Genomic DNA, 22,175 nt, shown 5'->3' on the forward strand with positions numbered 1-22,175 from the left:
GTACCTTTGGATGATAAGCCCAATTAAATTATCAAAAGAAACAATGCTGTGAAATATGCCCATCACAATGAGTCTGTTTGGCTACACTGGTTGTGCTGCCTCTAAGAATACGACAACTTGCGTCAAAACCTTTTGACTGGAATAAATTCAATTTCACAACAATTTCTTTAGATGTCTTGAGAATTTGGTCAATGTCATATTACAATCAAACAACAAGACTTCCCACATAAAATAAACCGGGGAGCTTGTTTCACATCGTATCAAAACATCTGAATTAAACAATCCCAAGAACCTCAATGGAAACTGGGTCAATAGTTCTAACACAAGTTGTATTCTCGATGAGATCTGGGTCAGTAATTTCAACACAAAGTACAACCAACGTATATTAAGTATATATGTGATATCGCAGCATGACAATTTTTTTTCCATAATGTATAATTGGATAATTTTGACATATCGATGGGTCAGGAGAAGAGTGAAACGATATGCCTATCTGTTTCAGTTTGACATGAACAGGAACTTATAGTAATAAGTATATGTATGATTATTTCTTCTTTTTTTTATCATGGCAAACGAACTTAAGATACACAGTAAGAATTGTTTTGTCGACAAGTGAAAAAATGATGGATACATTACGTGGATAATCACTCCGTATAGTTTGACCAGCGCTCAGGCGTTCCTCCATTCCTCATGTTTTTCCTTGTTTGAAGAAGAACTCGCGTACCAGCTATCTTGATCCTCGTCGAAAGATTTTGGCTTTTCCGAAGATTGTAGGCCAGTGATGCAAGTCTGCCTCTCTCACGCTTCATTTTCGGAGGCAAGTCCGTGCGGATCGAGACTCTGTCGAGGGCAGAGGTGGGTTGGACCGGGTCACTTCCGGAGGAGTCGGCTGACGACGCGGTTGACGCGGTTGACGGGACCTGTGCTCGTAGGCGTGGAGAAGCTTATCTCTGTCGCTCATCCGGGCAAAGCGCACAATGATAGCGGGCGGCTGGGGTTCCGATGTGCTCCTGGTAGAGCTTCGCTGGGGTTGTTGCAGCCGGTGAGCAGCCACGAGAGGAATCCGGGCAGCATCCTGTTCGGTGATATCCAGGAAGTTACAGAGATCTCGTTCACAGATTCAAGGATGTTTTCATTTGGCTTTGATGGCACTCCGTAGATAAGAAGATTTTGCTTCCTATCGTGGATCTCGCTTAAGGTAAGTTTATCATCCAGTTCAGCAATTTACTGTCAATGTAGGACCGCATTTTTGGAATGGCGTCGTTCTCAACGGCGTCTAGACGATCAGACGTGTGAGTCAGTCCAGTTTCCAAGTCGCAGATAGTCTTCTTGGTGTTTTTAAGCTCAGTTTTCAGGTTTGTAATTTCGTTCACCACTGAGTCTAATTTGGTATTCACCTGGGTGGTAAAGTTCGTAAACATGTTCTTCATTTTCCTGCATGAACACGGAAAGTTCAGGTGGGACTATGGGGGCAGCAACCGGCTGGCCGCTAACCTCTACCAGTGAAATATCGCTGGCGCTGGACGCTATGGAGGGTGTTAACAGGACTGCAAGCGCCACCCGTTGCTACTGTAGGTAATATGGCGCCACTTATGGGAGCATTCCTAGCCACACCTTGAACAGTCTCCTTTTTCGAATTAGACGAATATGACACCTTCTTCGTTGCAGTATTCGAACGAAAGTTATAGTCCTTCTTTCTCACGTCCATTTTGTTGGTAGTTATGGAGAAAGTTTGCGTATTTCCACCAATTTCTTGCAAAAATCCGGGAGCTTCTTGAAATGCGGTGCCGCTACTCTGACATCACGTGACCTACACACACATACATATATGAATATAAGAGAGAGAGAGAGAGAGAGAGAAAGGGAGGGAGAAAGAGAGCAAGACAGATGGACAGACACACTTGGAAACAGATGATTTTGTATAGTGACACATCAGTCAGTGCAAATTAGTCTCTATAGTGTAGTTTTGAATTAGAGTTTTTACTCCATGATGAGAGAAAATGTCTAGTGTTTATACGCAAAGTATGAAATAAGTGTGTAAATAACACGTTATGTAAGTTCATGTAGTTACTCTTGTGATGTGAAATAATGTGGTCACCGCAAGGTTTAAACAATTTCTGTCGCTTATTTTTACTATATGGGTGTAGAAGTAGCAATTGTTTATACTGTATTCTTTATTGGTGAAAACATATGCTGATAAAAATATGATTGTTGGTAACTTTGTTTGTATGTTTGTTTGTTTTTTAGTTTTTAGTTGTTTTTTTTCTCGGTTGAAATTACCTATACCAGCTGATCAATACTGATTGTTTGAGAACGTACAACCGTGGGTTTGAGTATTAAGTTAACAGGTTTACAAATACATTGAATATGAATATAAAAATAAGATTTTAAGCTTATCAAGTGCACGGGCTGGCGGAACTAACAATATTTACACATACCCCTGGATGGAAAGAAAATATATTATATAGGCCCACTTGGTTTGATACAAAATACAGTATATTAGTATAATGTAAATATGAAATGTGATATTACATAGGACCTATATACAAATTCAAAATTTAACAACACCATTAACAAACCCTCCGTGACCGCTGATATATCGCATAATCCATTAATATCTAAGGACACCTCATGTCGATACCTTACAGTTTTCCTAATGACATTGTGATCTCTGTAGACTGTGTGAAAAACTTATCAGATTCCCATGTAGTCACAGGGTTAAGGACAAGATTGGCTGGTTCACAGGTCTATTATTGTGTATGCATCACATTCTTTTGATCCATCTTTTCAGGAAACCATATTAACCTCTCTGTGGCCAATACCGAGTCTTCGGGGGCAGTAAGTCTACTTCAGGAGGTTCATGTTGTACGTTACGTAATATTTCGATGTCTGTGTCATAGTCAGTTTCATTGTCAAAGTCACCGTCGAATGCAACATCAGTGTCAAAATCAATACTAGTGACCTAAGTCACTGGCAGAATACACGGAACGAACGTGTCCTTCCACATTGCCTGGCAGATTAAAGACATTTCTCCGGATTTGTATAGTTCGTAAGAATGTTTGTAGTTTACTTGTTTTAAAGAATGACAAAACCGATTGCGTCCTAACTAAACGATGATTAAATTAATAAATTGCTCGTAAACCGAGGAAAAAAACCGCATATCAGACTTTCAATTCACACTTCATTTCCATTGTGCGTCACTCTCTCTATATTATATTTCGGGCAAAGAGCAATCTCGACAAGTAATGTCTTTAAACTTCAGTGCAGTGTGGATATTGTGTCGTCTGTGTATTGAAAGTGTTGGTTGCTTAGTTATAGTAAGTGTGGTTATACCATTGGTCAGGATATACACCATTATTTTGTATAAGCAGTATAAGACAATTACTGGTTGAACAGGATTCTGAGAAAGACCTCAATGTATCGGCCTGTCATCACGAAATTGGAGCAAAATTGCCAAGGCCAAAACCTTTTGAGCAAAGCCCGAATAGGAAACTTGGCTTCCTGTTTTGGTTCGCGTAATCATTGAAAATTAATCAATTTCCGCTGCTTTTGTTTCTGCCAGTTACACGGGCTGTTACATTAACACGCTCATAAAACCGTCTACTAATGTCACGAGTTCACCTCTAGTAATTCAATTCGTCGCGCATGGCAATCACGTGCTAACCGGATGTCGGGAAACCAATTTGTCATTGAATGTGCCAATAATTAGTGGTCAAATTCCGGAATAAGCTCTGTTTGATTCAGAATTATGCTCATGAGTGTTGAATTCGTGATGGCAAGTCGCAAACCAGTATTTCCGTTATTAGTGTATATGGGAATACTATGTGTAATGTGACCTTGTTGTTTCCCATCGGAAATGGTAACACCCTTGTTATGCATTCATCCTTGCGTAGATGTGGTTCACCGTATGGCATCTTTCGTTACCGCCCTCCCTTCATCAATGTTTACCATATATATTCATATTTCACCATTGGTGTGTAATTTACTGTTTGTAGCACGCTATGATCACCCTGTTTGGAACAAATACAATCACACCTCCCTACTGGAAAGAACACAGTGTCTCACAGTGTGTTCACAGTGTGTTCACACAGTCGAAAATGTGAAAACGCTCGAATTTAACAGTGTGAAGATGACTTGACACTGTGGTGTGGTTTTTCACAGAGTGTTCACATAGTGATGTTCCGTTTCACACTGTAAATTGATGATTCACACTGTAAATTGATGCAATGATTCACACTGTGTTCACAATGTGTCCACACTGTGTTTCACATATCGTGTTTCACACTGTGGGACACTGTGCTCTTTTCAGCAGGGCTGTCACATCACGATATGAGAAGTAACTATCATTTGCACATTAGATAGTGACTTTCCTTTGATGTTACTAGAGTCATTTTGACATTCATTTTCTTATGTTGACGAAATAGATCTACTGAATCAATGTCATTGTGTCACATTACATCTCACTTATATGAAGATATTGCACGACATGTCAATTTATGTTTGTCAGAATGAAAATAATTTCGATGCATGCATTTGTACTGACTCTCTACTTCTTTGGCGTTATCCGTCAGGTCGACATCAACACAGTCGAAGCAAATGGCAGCGCCAAGCAACAGGTGGTGGTGGAGGTAAAAGAGGACGAAGATCGGGACCAGTGGGGCAGTCACATCGACTTCCTCCTAACATCCGTGGGCTACGCAGTCGGGCTTGGGAACGTGTGGCGCTTCCCCTACCTCTGCTTCAAAAATGGCGGAGGTTCGTCTGCTCTTCCGTTTTTTTTCTTTTTTTTCTTCTTCAGTGATTTTCGTCTGAATTTATACGCATTCAGTCGCCTTCTCATCGTAAAAATCGTCTAGTTTTGAGATTTGAATGTTTGGTCTGATTGGTTCCCTAGAATCAAGCAAAAAGGATTTCAAACGTGTGCAAAAACCATTTGAAGACTTATTTGTTTATATATATATATATATATATATATACATATACATATACATATATTGTTTATGCTTTATCATATATCACATAAATGTTATATATATATAACATTTCTATGATATGTATAGATCAAGTATGTAAACAATATATATATATATATATATATATATATATATATATATATATAATACATGTTTTCAATTAATCGCGGTGGTGTGGACAAGCGTAATCCGAAAATATTCAAGAATGTCATGCGTATAGGAGGATGAAATGAATCCAATCCAAAGGGGAGAGTCCCAAAATTGAATTTGGTGCCTCTACGTAAAAAGCATGTCCGAATATTTAGTATAATTTATAGTGCAAACTTGCGAAGCATCGCTGAACTACTTTGTGGAAAAATCGAAGATCATTTTCGTCAATAAACTTAGCATGAGTTCATGGTGTTTGCAAAAGCTAACATTAATGTATTGTTCTCAATGCGGCAAATTTGATTACAGTAAACTAACACTAAAAACTAATCGTCACAATTAGGACGACGATAGGAAACACAGGTTAGTTCACTTCTGGTCTGAAGAAAACAACCAGCCAAAAACAACGTTATCAATATCAAATAAGAAGGGCAAACAGCGTTCAGATGTGTTGCATTTTATGAGGCATATCAGTGACTATAATTTTTAAAAATATAACAAATAAAATTGCCGAAAGAGTAACAAAGTAAACGGATTTCAGTTTGACAAATTCTTCAGATATTCAGGTTTATCACGTAGAGCTTTAGTCCCTTTTTATACTCCCCTTAAAGTTTTGAGTTACGATGGTTTTTATTAGCAACAAGATGACCTTTGCACTCTTTTGCCATTATAGACTTCTTTATGACACCCCGTTTATGTCGGTATCGAATGTTGACGACCATAAAACTTCAGATTTTGATACCATATCAGCATCGAAATTGATAAAAATGTTTGGGAATATATAGATTAGAAGGTATGGAAAAGGGATGGAAAGAACGTATAAATGGATAAACACACACGCCCTATACTACATGCACACACAATCATGTACGCACGTAGAAATAACGACGGATTCGATATTATCACTGAACAACACAAATCTAATATGCTGTCTTTCGTACATGCCGCAACTGCTGTGGTTTTGAAACTAATTGAGCACCAAGCACATACCAAGACGATGAAAACCAGAAACAGCAACACTTGAATAAAAGTGAATGAACTTTTTTTTTCTCCCTAAAAAGTGTTCGAAACCTTTCAGTCCACATGCATCTTTCATTGTATACACCAACGCGGAAGAGTAATAGGATGCTATGGTTCTTAAATAGGGACAAGACATAAGACATCTCCAGTTATTCCATGTAATGAAGCATGCGCCTTTATCAGTACCGAGAGGAAAAGCAAAACTAGTGTTGAATCCACTGTCCAAATGTACTTTTCAGACCATAGATTGTTTCCACATTATTTTATATTAGCTCAACCGAAGGAGAGAGCTCTTTAAATCAACCAAAGCGGCGATGACTTATCAAACGACGTGGCATGCATCATAAAAAGGAAGAGAGATATCTTTATTATGTAGCTTGCCAACATTGTATAACTTTAATAGCCAGACTAACCCATGGCAAAAAAAAAAGAAAAACAGATCCAATCAATAGTAATGGTATAAAATTTAAGATCAACGACCCTCACTCTTTAAATAGATATTTCTCCACATAGCCTCATTAAGAGTCACAGGTGGAAATAAGTCTTTTGTCATATATGGTTATTATGTGTTCACGATTTTATGTAACAAGGTACTTACATATCTCGTAATACCGTTAGAGAGTGAGTAGATTAGTAACAGAAAACACGCTATAAACAAGTGCACTGGACTATTACTAGTAACTTGTCACAAGTTTTATAAGCTCACACGGAACGGGTTAAGGTTCTATAATCACTGTTTTACTCGTATGTAATCCAAGAATAGACGTATTTACCGGTATCAAGGTTGTCTCCGTCTTGTATCCCATGTCATCCTTTTCGTAGAATCTAACTATCTGACATCGAAAGTTGAACACGCAAAATATTTACATGTAATAACATGTATTTTCTTAAACACTTGCATAATTACGATGGTTATCATTCTGTTGACTTGTTCGGTGTTCGATTCGACAAAGTGTAGAATTCGTGATTATTATATCAATTCTTCTGAAACTCCGATAAATGAATATTAGCATCTCTGCTTTTTCACTCAGATAAATCGAGATTTCTTGGTGCACATTTTGTCGTTAAATTGCATTTTTGAATTGACCCTGAAATCGACTTCTTATGGATTCCAGCTTGGGAGGTTTCGGCCCAGAGACTCTGCCTTTGCTATACGCAGTAACAAACGATGCCGAACTGGCAAAGATACATCGCGTGTCCACATGTCTGGTGCTGGTGGAAAATGTGGAAATCATTTTCACATTTTTTTCCTTTTCTGTCGCATTCATGTTCAGACAAAACCGTCCAGACAATATACGGAGCTTTGTCAATATTTGATGAATGAAATTACTGTAAATTTACACAGCACCAGCACCGACAGTGACAAGGGACCAAGCAAAGATAGGAAACACAGCCTGTGTAGCTGTAATTGGCCCACAGATACGAGTTGAAAATGAAGGAGTATCTGTGCTACATTTTTGCACAAGTACAAGGAAAAGAATATAGATGAATAAGTTTTGAGCTGAGGAAATGTTTGCCTGACAAAGTGATAATCCTTGATTTAGAAGCACGAGGGCACGAAACATAGTCTTTTCCCAACTTGTGTCGGAACTTTACCTTCACGAGCGAGCTTTATACAATGTCCCCTATCAGAATAGTCCTGCGGTGGGAGATAGACTTTGCAATTGTTAGGGCATGGTGCCCACAAACTATGATTGAAGATTAAGCAAAGGGGAAATACTTGTGCCTTAGGATTATCTTGAGAGGTACTTGGTTATTCATACTTGACATGATTGTACCACTGTCAATTCCGTCCGGTCTAGCAAAAGTTGAATCAGATTTAGCACTTTGGTATATGGAATCTTTCAAAAGTTCTGACGCTGTGGGTACTAGTGGGACGTAATATAAAGATATGGATTTCCTGCTTTAAAAGATGTTCCATTTGTTTTTCTCCTATATAATCCTATCCCCACTAGTCCATTGTATATAGCTGCTGGTTAGAGAAACCCGAGACTGCATTACAAGAAACTACTTACTAGTTGCTGTTCTGACTGACTCACTGCGAAATGCTGAGAGATTGCTGATGCAGAATGTATTTAAAAACCTCTGGTAAACTGGTGGGCCTGTGCATTAAATTCACCAATATGTCTGATTAGTACCTCCACGATTAGTTTTGCGTGGCTCTCATGTAAGAGATAAGATTGCCGAAAAATCTGTCTCGGATTGATTTTTCTCTCACCGAACGTTAAAGATCATTTCCGATCAAGAAATAAAAGGGATGCTTTGAACTGTAGTGCCTTGTCTTGAGATTCACCCGTCTGTTCGTAGGCTGGAACGCACACACACGCACACACACTTTTTTGTTTTTCAACGATGTTTATTCTGTTCCATTCAAAGTAATTGAAAAAAATAACAATTTTCATTTGCTACAATTGAAATGACGAAAATATACATTTGTGATCATAATAGCAAATTTGCTATTGCTGTACATAATGACATAACAAAAATTACATTTTCATGAACAATTATCAATTTACATACAGTCACTTCCCCTATGCTCTCAAAAAAATTGCTTAAATTTAACAGTGATAATTCAATTCTTCTAGCATTAATCTTAATAGTCATCCAAATGAATTATGCAGCAAAATTATACAGTAATAAATAATGGAACCATATTATTTATCAACCAATACCTGCCCACACACACACCACACACACACACACACACAAACACACACACACACACTCAAACAAAAGTTTTAAGATCATTTGCGACGATCGTGAAATAGAAGGATATTTGTGGTGCCCCTGCATGCAAATTTTAAACAAGCTGTACGGTTGATACTGTACTTATACATACATTATAATACCGAAAATTATATCCTGAAGATTAATGAGCTGAAGATATCAAACTTAGACTTAAGAGCATCCGCTAATGAGCGAAACACACGTACATCAGATGATAACCACGGTGACCTCACTTTATGGCTTTATGGCCTTGCTGTGAAATAGGTCTAATAAACACTCTAACATCTGATCACGAGACTATGACAGTCCGACAGTCGATTCCAATTGACCAGCAATGGTTTGTGGTGGCGCAATGCTGGAAATCAACGATTCCATTCTCTTTCAGGGAATGGTATCATAACTGCTAGTACTAACTTCCCAAATGGTGATGTAAAATCATACAGACAACAATTTCTTTTAGAAGTGATAATAAAATTGATAATGATGATATTTTTACCAAATAATGACAATGCTACAAATTGTATTACGGCATTATACATTTGACTTAATTCATGGATGGACTGTACTGACACTGAATAGGCTGTACTAACACTGAATAGGCCATGCTTTTACGACCATCATCCCCGTAAATAGTTACCGTCCACAGTGGCACTTTAACATTTGCATTTGAAAAAGAAAAAAAGTAACTTTAAAGCTGTTGTCATTAGTTACTAGACTGTTGTGTTTATTCATATAATTATAATTGGAGCCATGAAGATTGGAGAAGTGCGTTGCGACAAATTAATGCTCCACTCGTTATACGCAAAGCAGGAGAGTAAAATAGACCGATGGAAGTGGCGACTCCATGTTTTCAAGAAGATGTCCATTTCCCTCCTCTCCCAAAACGAAATACTAGTAGTCTGCTTTTGCTTGCGAATTTTTGAGCTGTTTAAGATTTGCATGAATCTCCCGACCGTTAGTGATTGAACATCTACTGACCTTTCAGTGTTCGGACCCGAATTCCCTTTCCTATCGACAACCGTTTCCACGCGGAATTACTGCCACTCCATGGAGCGCCAACGTGACTCTGAACATGACGCATGCGCAGAGAATCTAACTAAAAACGTTAGATGGTCGTGCGAGTCGAAAGTTGGCTTGTGCTGCTCTACAATAGGACATCATTGCTATAACATATCTCATCATGAAAGTACAACGGACCTCCATTGCAACTCCATGATCTCACTTAACAAGTTGCAATAACCTGTTTCCCTAAGGCCGCCACACTTTTGTTTTTTGTTTTTTGTTTTTGTTTTTTGGCAGACGATGATATCAAACTTGACCTAGTCTGGCTTCCAGACCCTCTGCTCATAAGATTTTGTTGTACAGGATATTAACGCCCTCAACGTCAAAAACTGGAGCAGCTTTAGGTGGATTTGTCCTGTGCCTTCGGCAAAGGTGGCGACTTCGTCGCCGCGGAGTCCAGTTGGCAAAGGGTCTGGAAACCATACCAAACTTGATCATAATTGTCCACACTCAACTCTCACAATCTTGCATCTTTCCCTTTACAGGAGCCTTTCTCATCCCTTACATTATCTTCCTCTGCATCGCGGGGGCGCCCTTTTTCATTATGGAATTCTCCCTGGGTCAGTTTTCCAGCCTTGGGTGCATTGGCATCTGGAACGTCGCGCCTCTATTTCGAGGTGAGAGGGAAAACCTGTAATGTTTTTCAGAACATCAATAACAACTCCATCAAAAAGCCAACAAAGAAGAAAAAATCATGTGAAGAAGCGGAGCTAATGATGCGTTTTTATATATATTTTGCAGAGATCAAAAAGCTTTCGTATTTGGCTGTTCATTTCTTGTAATCAGAGTTTAATAAAGAACAACGCAGGCCTGTAAATCATCACTCCACTACACACTTATTGCTTAATGTTTACAATAACACAGAAGAAATTATACGTACAACTACTCTTGGAAATCATCTGTTGGAAGGAGACCACCTCTTACACAGTTTTGCCTACGTAACTTACCTGATTTGCAAAAACCCGAGGAAGATTCAGTAGTTGGTAGCTGAATTGTGTTTTGTTTTATTTTCCAGGAGTCGGAATTGGGATGGTACTGATCTCAGTAGTGGTTGCCATCTATTATAACGTCATCGTTGGCTGGTCTATTTACTACATGGGGGCGTCCTGTCAAAGCACACTGCCTTGGTCGACCTGTAACAACACGTGGAACACCGAAAATTGTTTCGATTCCTCGCATTCCGAGTTGAATTTGACGTTCAATGTGAATGACTCAAGACGCCCCAGCGAAGAATATTGGCTGTAAGTTTCATAAATTCCTAGCCCTCGTATATTTCTTTCCGCCATGAGGTATAAGCATAATACTCTAAGGTTCCTTACATTTTGGTTGCTTATCCTTAACGTGCAACATGTACAAAGAATCCTTATAATGGTTTACAGAATAAACTGCACAACAACCTCCTTTATTTTTTATTGAAAAGGACAACTAAAGTTCGTAGAAAAAATTAAAATGTTAACTCTTTGGTCATAAAAATTCAGAGGCAAATTGAAATTCAAATTCAAATTCAAATTCAGACTTTATTTTCACTTTTTTTTTCAACAGAATATACAAAGAAAAATAATATGTGAGATTTGACAGCATTTGTCGAATGTATACACAGACAGCCAGGAATAACTGATCGATTTGCGAATAAATAGAGATATACTATCGATTTTTGAAGAAATAACCAATTAGTAACTGAACCACCCGAAATCGCCCGTCAAATTACTCCCTTGACCCCCCGAAACTGTGACGCACAAGTCTCTTGGTAAAGTCTTAATATACTCTCAAATAAAGATGAATTATGATAGACAAAAATAAACATGCAGTGATCTGTTTTGCATAATTTAGAAAGTTGTAGAAATGAGAGTAATATTGCTGTACCTTCCAGGGGAACAATAGGTCATCATGGACGGAATCTTCAGTTGCTAAAGGGTATATCAAGCAAAGATCAGAGAAAAGTAAATTTGGGTAGACTAATAAGTCTCAATATGGTCCCGTCTTTCCAGATATCGTGTCCATGGTATTACAGAAAGCATCGGAGACATGGGAGAGATGAACTGGGATGTGTTCGGCGCCTTCGTCGCCGCCTGGATCATCGTCTTTCTGTGTATCATTAAAGGAGTTAAGTCTGCGGGAAAGGTAGATATATTTCCATACTATCAACCAAATAATGATGATCAATTATTTTTTTTCTTTCCTACTACTCCTCCGCCCCTTTCCGTTCAATTGCGTATAACATTGTTTGGGGATTTTTTCCCCGTCCTTTTGGATAGGCTGATATATCCAGTTTGAACTTGAATGAAGATTATTCGTCATATATATATATTATACATTCATATTCATATAAAGCTCCCTAATAATACAGAGATAACATTCCCCGCCTCTTGTGAGTGTGTGTGTCTTTCTCTCTCTCCCCCTCCCCCCACCCTCTCTCTCTATTGACGTTTAGGACACTGATTTTTCTGTTTTTCTTTTTTTGCCACTTATCTACGACAGGTTGTGTACTTCACAGCTACCTTCCCGTATGTGGTTCTATTCATCCTCCTAATTCGCGGCGCCACACTCCCTGGAGCTGGGAAGGGCATCGAGTTCTACGTCACACCAAAGTTTGAGAAGTTGGCGAATCCAGAAGTAAGAAACTTTTCACTACGATGGTTGATACGAACAGTGATAATCCTCTTGCATTCTTAGAATTAGCATTCAATAGATGTTTCCCTGACGTGAGCCCCAATATATATGTAACACAAGAAATGTCATTGGATTGTAATCCAAACATGACCAAGGAACAGAGCTTTGTTTCTCTTCTCACATGACTATATGCATGTATACGTGAACTCCTGGAAGGGTTGTGTTAATGAAATAAATAATCATAGTTGAATTTCTCTATGGTTATGATATACACATGTAAACGTTTCGAAGGGTTCTGTGTTCACATATCATTTTAGAGGTAGATTTGATTTTATGATGGGACCTCAGAAAATAGGTATTAGAGACATTAATTTTCTGTCTATAGGTTTGTGTGTGGATATTGTGCACATTTGACTCATTGCCACAAAAAGAATTAAGAAAACAATGTTCTGAAGTACATTGTAGCATTGTATACTATGTGTTGGTGTAAGGCTGCAGTACAAACTCGCTGGTGAGAATAAGTAAAGAATGACATGACGATACATTGTGCAAGAAGCCGAATTTCAAGCTATTGTCTTGTGTGTGGTGGTTGGGTGGTGGTGGTGGGGGGGGGGGGCAGAGCTACCAAGTCTCACGCATTCTGCGTGAGACTCAAGCATTTAGGGGCCATCTCACGATCTCACGCATGGCACCCATTTTTCTCACGCATCTGGCGAAGTCTGCAACTTGGGCCTATAATAATGAGCATATAGCTCAAAAGATTAAAGTGATAGTTGCAATTGAAGGTATATTTCCCTTTTGTCTTTCAGAATAAGTGAAAAATAGTCACTTAAGTATACACCTGATCGCACCATTAAGAGCTAAAAATTGTAAAAGCTCCCCACCGTGGGAGGCCATGGGGGGGGGGGGACCCCTCCCACACCCTCGCTCGCGCGCACATTCGCATGCCGAGATGCCGAGTCATGAAAATCTCACTCATAAAATGTTTTTGAACTTGGCATCCCGGGGGGGGGGGGGGGGGGGGGTTGAGGGTGAATGCAGAGAGGGTAATTTTGTAAGTACAACACCCCCCCCCCCCCCCCCCCCATTAGGAGTTAGATCGGCTATTGATGGCTGCTAAAAGTAAAGTACGACGGGATGGGAGGAGTTTCTATTCGCAGTTAAGTATGTAAAATTAAGCTCGAAATTACCTCTATCAATATTTTTTTTTTCAAAGAAAATGTGGGATTACTGACATGATTAGGAACATTACAAGCAACGAGACCATTAAAAATGACGAACACGACCTCGTCCATGTGCCCACAGAGTTAGATTCAACGAAACTGTCATGTCCATGATTTAAAAACATGCTGAATGTATGATACTTTTTATATCTCAGCATGCATGTGTAAAATCTCTTTCTCTCTCTTCTCTCTCTCTCTCTCTCTCCCTGTTTAGTCTTTTCTTTATGATTGAAAAGAATTGAAATTGTCATAATGTGAGGAGATTATGATTCGTAGACTATCTGATACATTCCAGTGTAAACAGGTTAAAAGAAACTTGTTTGCAGGTTTCTAGGTGGTAATAAATCATTCACTCCATACTCCAAACTGTTCATGGTGTGTTCTTTAGGTGTGGAAGGATGCTGCCAACCAAATATTCTACTCGCTGGGATTGTCGTCTGGCTGCCTGATCACGTTTGCAAGCTACAACAAATACAAGAACAACTGTTACAGGTTAGCTATCATTATATTGGAGATATCTTTCCGTTTGTATCGCTATCACTCTCCAAGATGATAATAGCGGGAAGAGAAAATGGAATCGTTTGGGTTGTACACAAAGCCTGAAATGAGAACCCAATATCTAAAGCTACCATACATGTTTTCTTGTTTCACTTTTGAGATGACTTAACCACTGGACTATTTACCAAGATATAAAAAAAGAAAGTGACATCATTCTGGAAATGTTTTGATTGTCATAGCTCTATCTAAAACTGGTTTTTAACAAAAGATATCAAGGTTTAAATATTCGTCATATTGTCGTTAAATATAGATCATATCTATTTTGATCATATTTATTTGATTGTTCTCGATATTTTCTTAACTCTCTGTAATCGTCATCAAACACTTTATGTGTATTCATGTTTATGCATAATTCGTTACTCGGACAGGTAGATACAATTAAGGCTTCTAAAAAGCAAACAAATCTGTTTTATGCAGGGACCATGATGATACATGTACGTTGTAAATAGGGATACGATAAATATTGTCATCATAAATATCCGGAATCACTGTACTTCACTGAACTTGGTGATCATTTCAGCTGTTTCATTATCTGCCTGATTTCGTTATTGACAGAGTGTTTTCCACTAGGATTAATTCTTTGACGTTTAGTAGGTTTTCCATTGAACTTTGCAATCCCTCATGTCCCTACAGGGGATAAAAGACGACATTTACACAGGAAAATGCAAAGTTTGAGCAGTCATGGTTGCAAATTTACAAAACGTGCTAACCACGTGGATCTATTGTTGATACGGCGGTTTGTACGTGGAAGCAAATATCCCATCATGCCCATGGAGCTCCAGTAGCTTGTTCACTTGTTGTAATCAACAATCTGGACGAACAGACCAAAGCGAACTGACTGATTCGTTGTGTCTTGCGAGAGTACGGAGTACAAGGAAATACATATAGAGAGAGTAGGCCTGTATGATGTCATGGAAATGACTCATATTTTTTTTCTTAGTCTAAACAACAGTCGTATTTGCACGATGATTCTATGGAAGAACAGAACATTGGGAATACACTGAGGGCTTAAAACCTTGAAGGCTTCTGAAAAGGGCGCCTTGTAATCATTCAACATTTGCCCCTATTTACACAACATGATTAAATTTGACATTGCTTACATAGGGATGCACTGCTAGTAACTGTTATCAATTGTGGAACCAGCATCTTTGCCGGCTTCGTGATTTTCTCCGTTCTTGGCTTCATGGCGCACGACAGCCAGCAGGACATCCAGGACGTTGTGGATGAAGGTAACTATAAAATACAAAGCCCCATGTATATAGTGACGGGAATTTGGAAAGGTAGTTTCAATATAGTTCATGGATTATGCATATTTGAAATGAATTCTGACATTGATATGCGTGACACAACGTGTGTCCCAATAATAACAGACATTTGATAGTTTTCATTCAATTTGATTTCATTTAATTTGATTTGATTTAATTTAATTCAATTTGACTTGATTTAATTTAATTTAATTTAATTTAATTTAATTTAATTTATTTGATTCTATCTAATTTAAATTAATCTAATTTCATTTGATTTAATTTGATTTAATTTAATTTAATGTCTTGTCATTTTATGTCATTTTACAAATTGGTTTCATGACTTCATGAAGAAATTTTACAAAGCAAATACATATTCACCAGTATAATAAAACAAAGGGTACATTTTGACATCGTCCCTGCTGGAAAGAACACAGTGTCCCACAGTGTGTTCACAGGGTGTTCACGTTGTCGACTAATGTGAAAACGCTCAAATCTAACAATGTGAAGATTATTCACACTCTGGTGTAGTTTTTCACAGGGTTTTCATATAGTAATGTTCTGTTTCACACTGTAAATTTATGATTTACACTGTGAATTAGTGATCCACAATGTGTTCACACTGTTAAAACGATCGAATTTAACACTGTGAAGAGATTTCACACTGTGTTCACAATGTGTTCACACTGTGTTTCACATTGTTTTTTTCACACTGTGGAACACTCCATTCTTTCCAGCAGGGGTGATATAACATAAACAGGCTTACCAAAAAATCAGTGAGCAATGTAGACTGCATTTTCTCTTCAGTTCGGAATATTTGATGGGGTTGCAGGGGTTGACACAAAGAGAAGAGTTTGAAAGCGTGACCGCCCTGAAAGAAATCTATGATCTATATTTACTTACCTAACACAAGACGTGCAGATGGAGAAGCCAGTGGGGGATGGGGGGGGGGGGTGGGCGCTGGTGACTGTAGATTCTTGGCCTTTAGAATCATTTTAGATATACAGAAAGAATTACAATTCCAATTCCAATTCCAATGTGGAAGCTAGATGGGCTCATATAGTGCTTTTGATATTTTAGTCTCCTGATAAACTTTGAATTCTGCATTTGATTCAGGGCAATCTGATTTCTATGAGCTGATAATACAAGTATATGTCCTCGTTGCAATAAGTCTCTTTTCACAGAAAAGTGTTCGATTTTGTAATCAACATTACTTTGCTTTCCCGATTTTCATCGATTAAAACCAATATAATTTCTTGCTGTTGTTGAAAATATTTTCAACGTTGAATATCATGGTTTGTTAAGTCTGATCATTTTACATCGGATGACATATTCAAGTACACGCTTATAATCTTGCCGAAAAAGGAAACAGATCTTTTCAAAAGTATCAAATGCTACCTTAGTTAACCAAGAAAAAAAGTCTATTTCTCTACCAGGACCTGGGCTGGCTTTCAAAGTGTACCCCGAGGCCCTATGCCGACTTCCCCTGCCCCAGCTCTGGTCGTTCCTGTTCTTCTTCATGCTGCTGACACTAGGACTCGACAGTCAGGTAGTTATGACTCATAAAATTTGATTTGCTCCTTTTGTCATTAAATCTGCCACTACAGAACCCTTTTGATAGTTTAGCGAAGAGAATCCCCGTAGAAGAAGCCTTATTTTTTATCTTGTTTGTCTGCTCGTTGGCATGTTTGGAAAATCGCTACGATAGATGGTAAATGTCCTCACTCCACCCTATTTGCGATTTTTATTTGGAATGTTTGTACATTGTGAAAATTATCAATTTCCTCACCAATTAAGGAGATTGATGTGCTAATGTATCAGTCAATCCTATTCTGCATTCTATCAAGTTGTATTTTTCAAGCCTTTTCTAGCATAAAACAAAACAGAATACAACAACAAATAGTGTTGACTTTGTTGTTGTTATTTCTAATTTAAAGCCCAATTACGGCATGTGATTTATACATAAAACGTGTTCACTTTAGTTTATCAGATGTTTCAATGCGGTAGACAAATTGGTAGTTCCGTCACTATTCTGTCACTCTCTCTATAATATATATATTTTTTCATTGGTAAAGTTTGCCATGTGTGAGACGGCGATTACAGCCATCTCGGACGAGCTCTCGCCGTCGACGAGAAAGAAGTGGAAGTGGCTCGTGACCTTTGGCGTCTGCTTTGCATTCTTCCTCCTCGGCTTACCCATGTGTATGCAGGTAGGTTCCAAGGACGTATGTATAGCTTGAGAAATATTATTACGATACTTTTCGCATACTTAGGGCCTACTAACATGTCTTTCTTAAAGAGAGTGTGTTTGTATCTCATAAGCATAAATAAATAAACAAATGCATGCTTGCGTGAACTGTATACATATTTGAATATACATGTATATGTACATGTGTTTGTGTTTCATATGCAACTGTCTATAAACATGTATATATATATATATATATATATATATATATATGTGTGTGTGTGTGTGTGTGTGTGTGTGTATTAAAACACCAAAGTTGTACTGCATGTTTAAAACAAAATAATGTCATTCAGCAGCACAAGTGAGAAGAACAGCTGGTTATTCTTGTTCGAATGAGTATTACAGTGTATTGTGAACAAGAACCTGCATATATTGAATGGAATGCAAATAAAAAATATCATTAAAAAATAATGTAATTTAAGATAAATCATCGCTTATGTATGTTCCACTTCATGATGTGTTCGATAAATCCTTGTTCAAATTGTCCCGATGTAACGAAATGCCTGAGGGTTCAAACCTTTTGTCACACATATCGGTCTTAAGCTTAACTATACACGTAGATAAGAACACACTATATCTACGGAAATAAAGAAGATTGGAACAAATAAACTCTGTTGGGATTGTATATACATTTCTTTCTCTCGTATCTTTATGGACTTGTCGCAAGAGTCTCGGACTATTGATTCGTTGTTTCATTTTTTTCCAGGGAGGCATCTACGTTTTTACGTTGCTTGACTGGTACGCGGCCAAGTACGCCCTCTTCACCTTTTCGTTGTGTTACGCCTTGGTTATCTCTTACGCCTATGGTAAGCATTTTCGAGCAATGAACGTGCCATTCGTCATTTCTCTTTTTGACATAAGTGAGCTTTAGATCTTCGAAGCTAATGTTTACGACGCACCACCTTCCTGATTGGACGATGGGAACAGCTGTTGGCACATGCGCAGATCATCATTTTGTGCCTAAAAACTTAACTGCCATGCGTTCATTTAAGTGTAAGCTGTCTTCTTTTTCCAGTGTAGACCTACTATTCAAAAATTATATCATTACGTTCTTCATCAGCCTCCAAAAGAATTGCATGAGTCTAAAGTTGTTGGTATTCGTTTGTCTTTGCGTTTCCTTTTAGAATGTACAGACTAATACATTGCTCTTAAGGTTAGGCTATGAGAGAGAGAAAAAAGGGAAATTAAAAGAGAAATAAGCAAAGAGGAGAAAAGGGGTGAAGAAAAAGAAAGAGCTAAAAGAAAGTATCAGAGGAAGTAAGGAAATGAATTAAAAATAGTTTCTTCAATCTTACCAATTGTGCATTGTATTTTGATGTCACATCTTGAGGCATGCATGACTGCATTTTATCATGCCAAAAGCCATCTGAAAAAGTCACACCATGGCTTTATATGCTTGATGATGACTTCCGTGTGTGTTCCCCCTCATCCAGGACTGAAACGATTTGTGAAGGAAGTACGCACCATGATAGGCTCTGACGTGTTCGTCTATTTCCAGGCCTGTTGGGCAGTCATCTCACCCCTCGGAATGTTGGTACGTAACAATTTTAACAGAAAGATGTACGGGGGGGGGGGGGCGGAGGGGCAGTCAGAAATCACCGATTTCGGTTCTTTTCCCTGATGAGATACTTAACACTATCTCATCAAATTCTGCAAGATGTCCGGATAGATAGTTGAAAGGATTATGTAGAAAGTTACGGTGGCTATTAGGTTTCAAGCAGCCGCATTACAAATTGCCCAAGCCGCAGAATATACACACCATGAGCGTCCTATTTAATTTAATTTAATCTAATTTCATTTCATTTCGTTTTATTTCACTACAATTAACCCATACAACATTTGAATACCCATCGTAATAATGAATGCAATTCTGTATATTCACGACAAATACCGAAAGAAGGTTGTTGGAAATACTCCCTAAAAAAGAAGAGATCCCTGGTTAAAGGCAAGTGAAATTCATTGGATTACCAGATAGAATATGAATGGACAATTTAGATTTTTTTTAATGAACTTTAAGTCGAATACAGGAGGGACAGAATTATTGTTAAGTTTGTACATAAATTGTCCTAAGTACAAACGATACAATCATTAATGTTTAAAATGTTGTTTTCATGGCACAAAACATCGGCATAGCATCTTCATGATTCGTTACAGATAATACGAAGAGCTTTTTTTTTTCTACAGTATTAATATTTTTTAAAGCATGAGGTATATGTGTTTTCCGGGGTATCAAAGTCTTGCACATCCTTGTTTACACTTTTGAATTGAAGAAATGCTTCAGTGTAAATATTAACATTTTGTTTGTGATTTTCCTGTTTGTAAAGATTAAAAGGGAAGAAAAAATACAGCATCACACTTCTATCAGTGCAGACAGCAACACGAATGATCACGTAAAGAGCTAAAACTGTATAAAAACATACAATCGACCGCAATGGCAAAAAAAAGAAGAAGAAGAAGATTATACGTTTTGATAAGAATTTGAAAATATTTGAAAAGTGTTATCGAAGATATCGGTACGCATCAGTCAGTGTCATTCGTAGATGGTTGATTGTTTGTCAGTTTTTCTTTGCTTTTTTTTTACTGACTTGGGTTTTGAAATCAACGTCATTAACTTAAAGCTTATCTTTGTTATCGAACATAGCCTATTATCTTTCTTTTTCTTTCCCTTTTCTTCTTGTTAATGACACCAGACGGTATTGGTCATGGCGTTCGTGTTTTACACCCCTGCCTACTACGGAGAACACACGTTCCCTGATTGGGCCCAAGCATTGGGCTGGGTTATCGCAAGCATACCCTTTGCAGCAGTACCCGTGTACGCCATGTACGCGCTCTTCTTTCTGGCCGATGGAACAATTATCGAGGTAAGTACTCCGTTCAGCATCCCCGGGGCATGGTCCCTCATGTAAAGGTACTTAGTACTCGATAGAGATTTGTGTTCAGGGGATAGCAATTAGCTGTACGGCTGTCGCCACTGGGGACAGTGAATTGCTGTGACAGTGCTTGCGGATGCCATGGTTCTTTATGCAGGGTGCACTTCATGTACCCTTAAAAAGAAATAAGCGAGTAAATTTCTTGGCAGAAAATGTGAATCCATGTTAGTGTACCAGAACAAATTTTGGTGAGAAATAGAATACGATAAACTGAAATACATGAATCCGAACAAAGGATTTATGGTAATTTCATTTCTAATAAAGTTAAGTTTACTTTCATTCAATCAAGCTGAAATAACGGTATTCAGCAATCTTCACTCAGATCCTCACACTGATGGGTGAATAAAAAGTTCATGGTACTATTATATGTACGATTCAAGTTATACTAGCAAGAATTCTTGTAATTACAGGTCTCTTCTGGCCATGGCGCTTTTATGTATAACAACGCAACTGCTAAATCTTTATAGGCAATATCCTCAGATAAACTGCTTCGACACACACACACTCACACTCATACATACATACTCCTAAGCTTACTATAGTTTGCATTCAATTTTATGGGTTTTTTTTTCACCGTTTCAGCGATTAAAAGTTCTCATGAGGCCATCAGCTGACTGGGGACCAAGCTTAGACAAGTACCGCAATGAGGCTGGATATGAACCCAAAAGTGGACTCGAGTTGACTCACACTGCACCCCAACACATGTCATCGACAGAAAAGTACACCATCAAGGATTGCTGATTATTGTACACTTGTGTTCAAATTTTATTCCTTCTTGTCAAAAAAAAAAAACAACCAAACAAACACCCGAATGGAGAGCAATACAAGAATAGTTAATAACGTATTTATATTAGCTTCACTTGACAATGCTTGACCCAATACTCACACAATATTCAGTTAGGATTTTCAAAGAGTAAAGCAGTAAAACACTTTCATTTTGTCTTTCGGCTTTAATAGCAAAAGATGCATGCGGAAAGATTTTGAAAATTAGCGCTATACCAAAGACGGACATGTACTCATGTGACTCCAAATGGATATGCATGGCTTACGTATATAGCTTCTGACATCTTAGCCTTTCACATCCTTGCTTCCTCTCTACTTTTCTTTTTTTTTTACTCAGCCAAAACATGTCAATGTCTGAAATATTTCTGTTGATGAGGTCACGGGGAGATATAGCTGTCTGATTAAAGAAAAAATAAGTCTGTCTAACAAGGGGTAGAAAAAAAAAGGAAATTTTAACAAGAGATTTTGATGTGTTCATGGATCTTTCCTTTACTTGAGGCTGCACCGAAAACAGGCAACTATATGTATTGTAGCTATTTAATAGATTCGAGGATCAAGACATTTTATTTTGAGTGTTTCATATGCAATATATATATGCTTAATATCAGTTAAATAATAATCCCTAAGATAAAGTAAGGCAGTCACATACA

At 38.0% G+C, this 22,175-nt stretch overlaps 1 protein-coding gene across 1 annotated transcript; it reads left to right on the plus strand.

Moving 5' to 3' along the window:
• The first annotated feature begins 4,415 nt into the window (after positions 1-4,415).
• Positions 4,416-22,173, plus strand: LOC139724471 (sodium- and chloride-dependent glycine transporter 1-like). Its single transcript, XM_071635607.1, has 13 exons — positions 4,416-4,755; positions 10,415-10,546; positions 10,945-11,170; positions 11,918-12,050; positions 12,408-12,542; positions 14,151-14,254; positions 15,425-15,549; positions 17,001-17,113; positions 17,640-17,774; positions 18,519-18,618; positions 19,246-19,346; positions 20,503-20,673; positions 21,325-22,173. Exons 1-13 carry the CDS (start codon positions 4,497-4,499, stop codon positions 21,481-21,483), a joined length of 1,893 nt encoding a protein of 630 aa, XP_071491708.1. The 5' UTR covers positions 4,416-4,496; the 3' UTR covers positions 21,484-22,173.
• Positions 22,174-22,175: the final 2 nt, after the last annotated feature.

This window comes from Diadema antillarum, unplaced genomic scaffold, assembly GCF_040938485.1.
Source record: "Diadema antillarum isolate AM-2024a unplaced genomic scaffold, OU_Dant_1.0 scf00000215, whole genome shotgun sequence".
Taxonomy (NCBI): Eukaryota; Metazoa; Echinodermata; class Echinoidea; order Diadematoida; family Diadematidae; genus Diadema; species Diadema antillarum.

Bases quoted from the DNA above. Each gene is read 5' to 3' on its own strand.
- LOC139724471 (XM_071635607.1), top strand. From the start codon at position 4,497: ATGTTTGTCAGAATGAAAATAATTTCGATGCATGCATTTGTACTGACT. The intron at 11,171-11,917 runs GTAAGTTTCATA...CCGTCTTTCCAG, and splicing joins CCCAGCGAAGAATATTGGCT to ATATCGTGTCCATGGTATTA. The intron at 12,543-14,150 runs GTAAGAAACTTT...TGTGTTCTTTAG, and splicing joins AGAAGTTGGCGAATCCAGAA to GTGTGGAAGGATGCTGCCAA.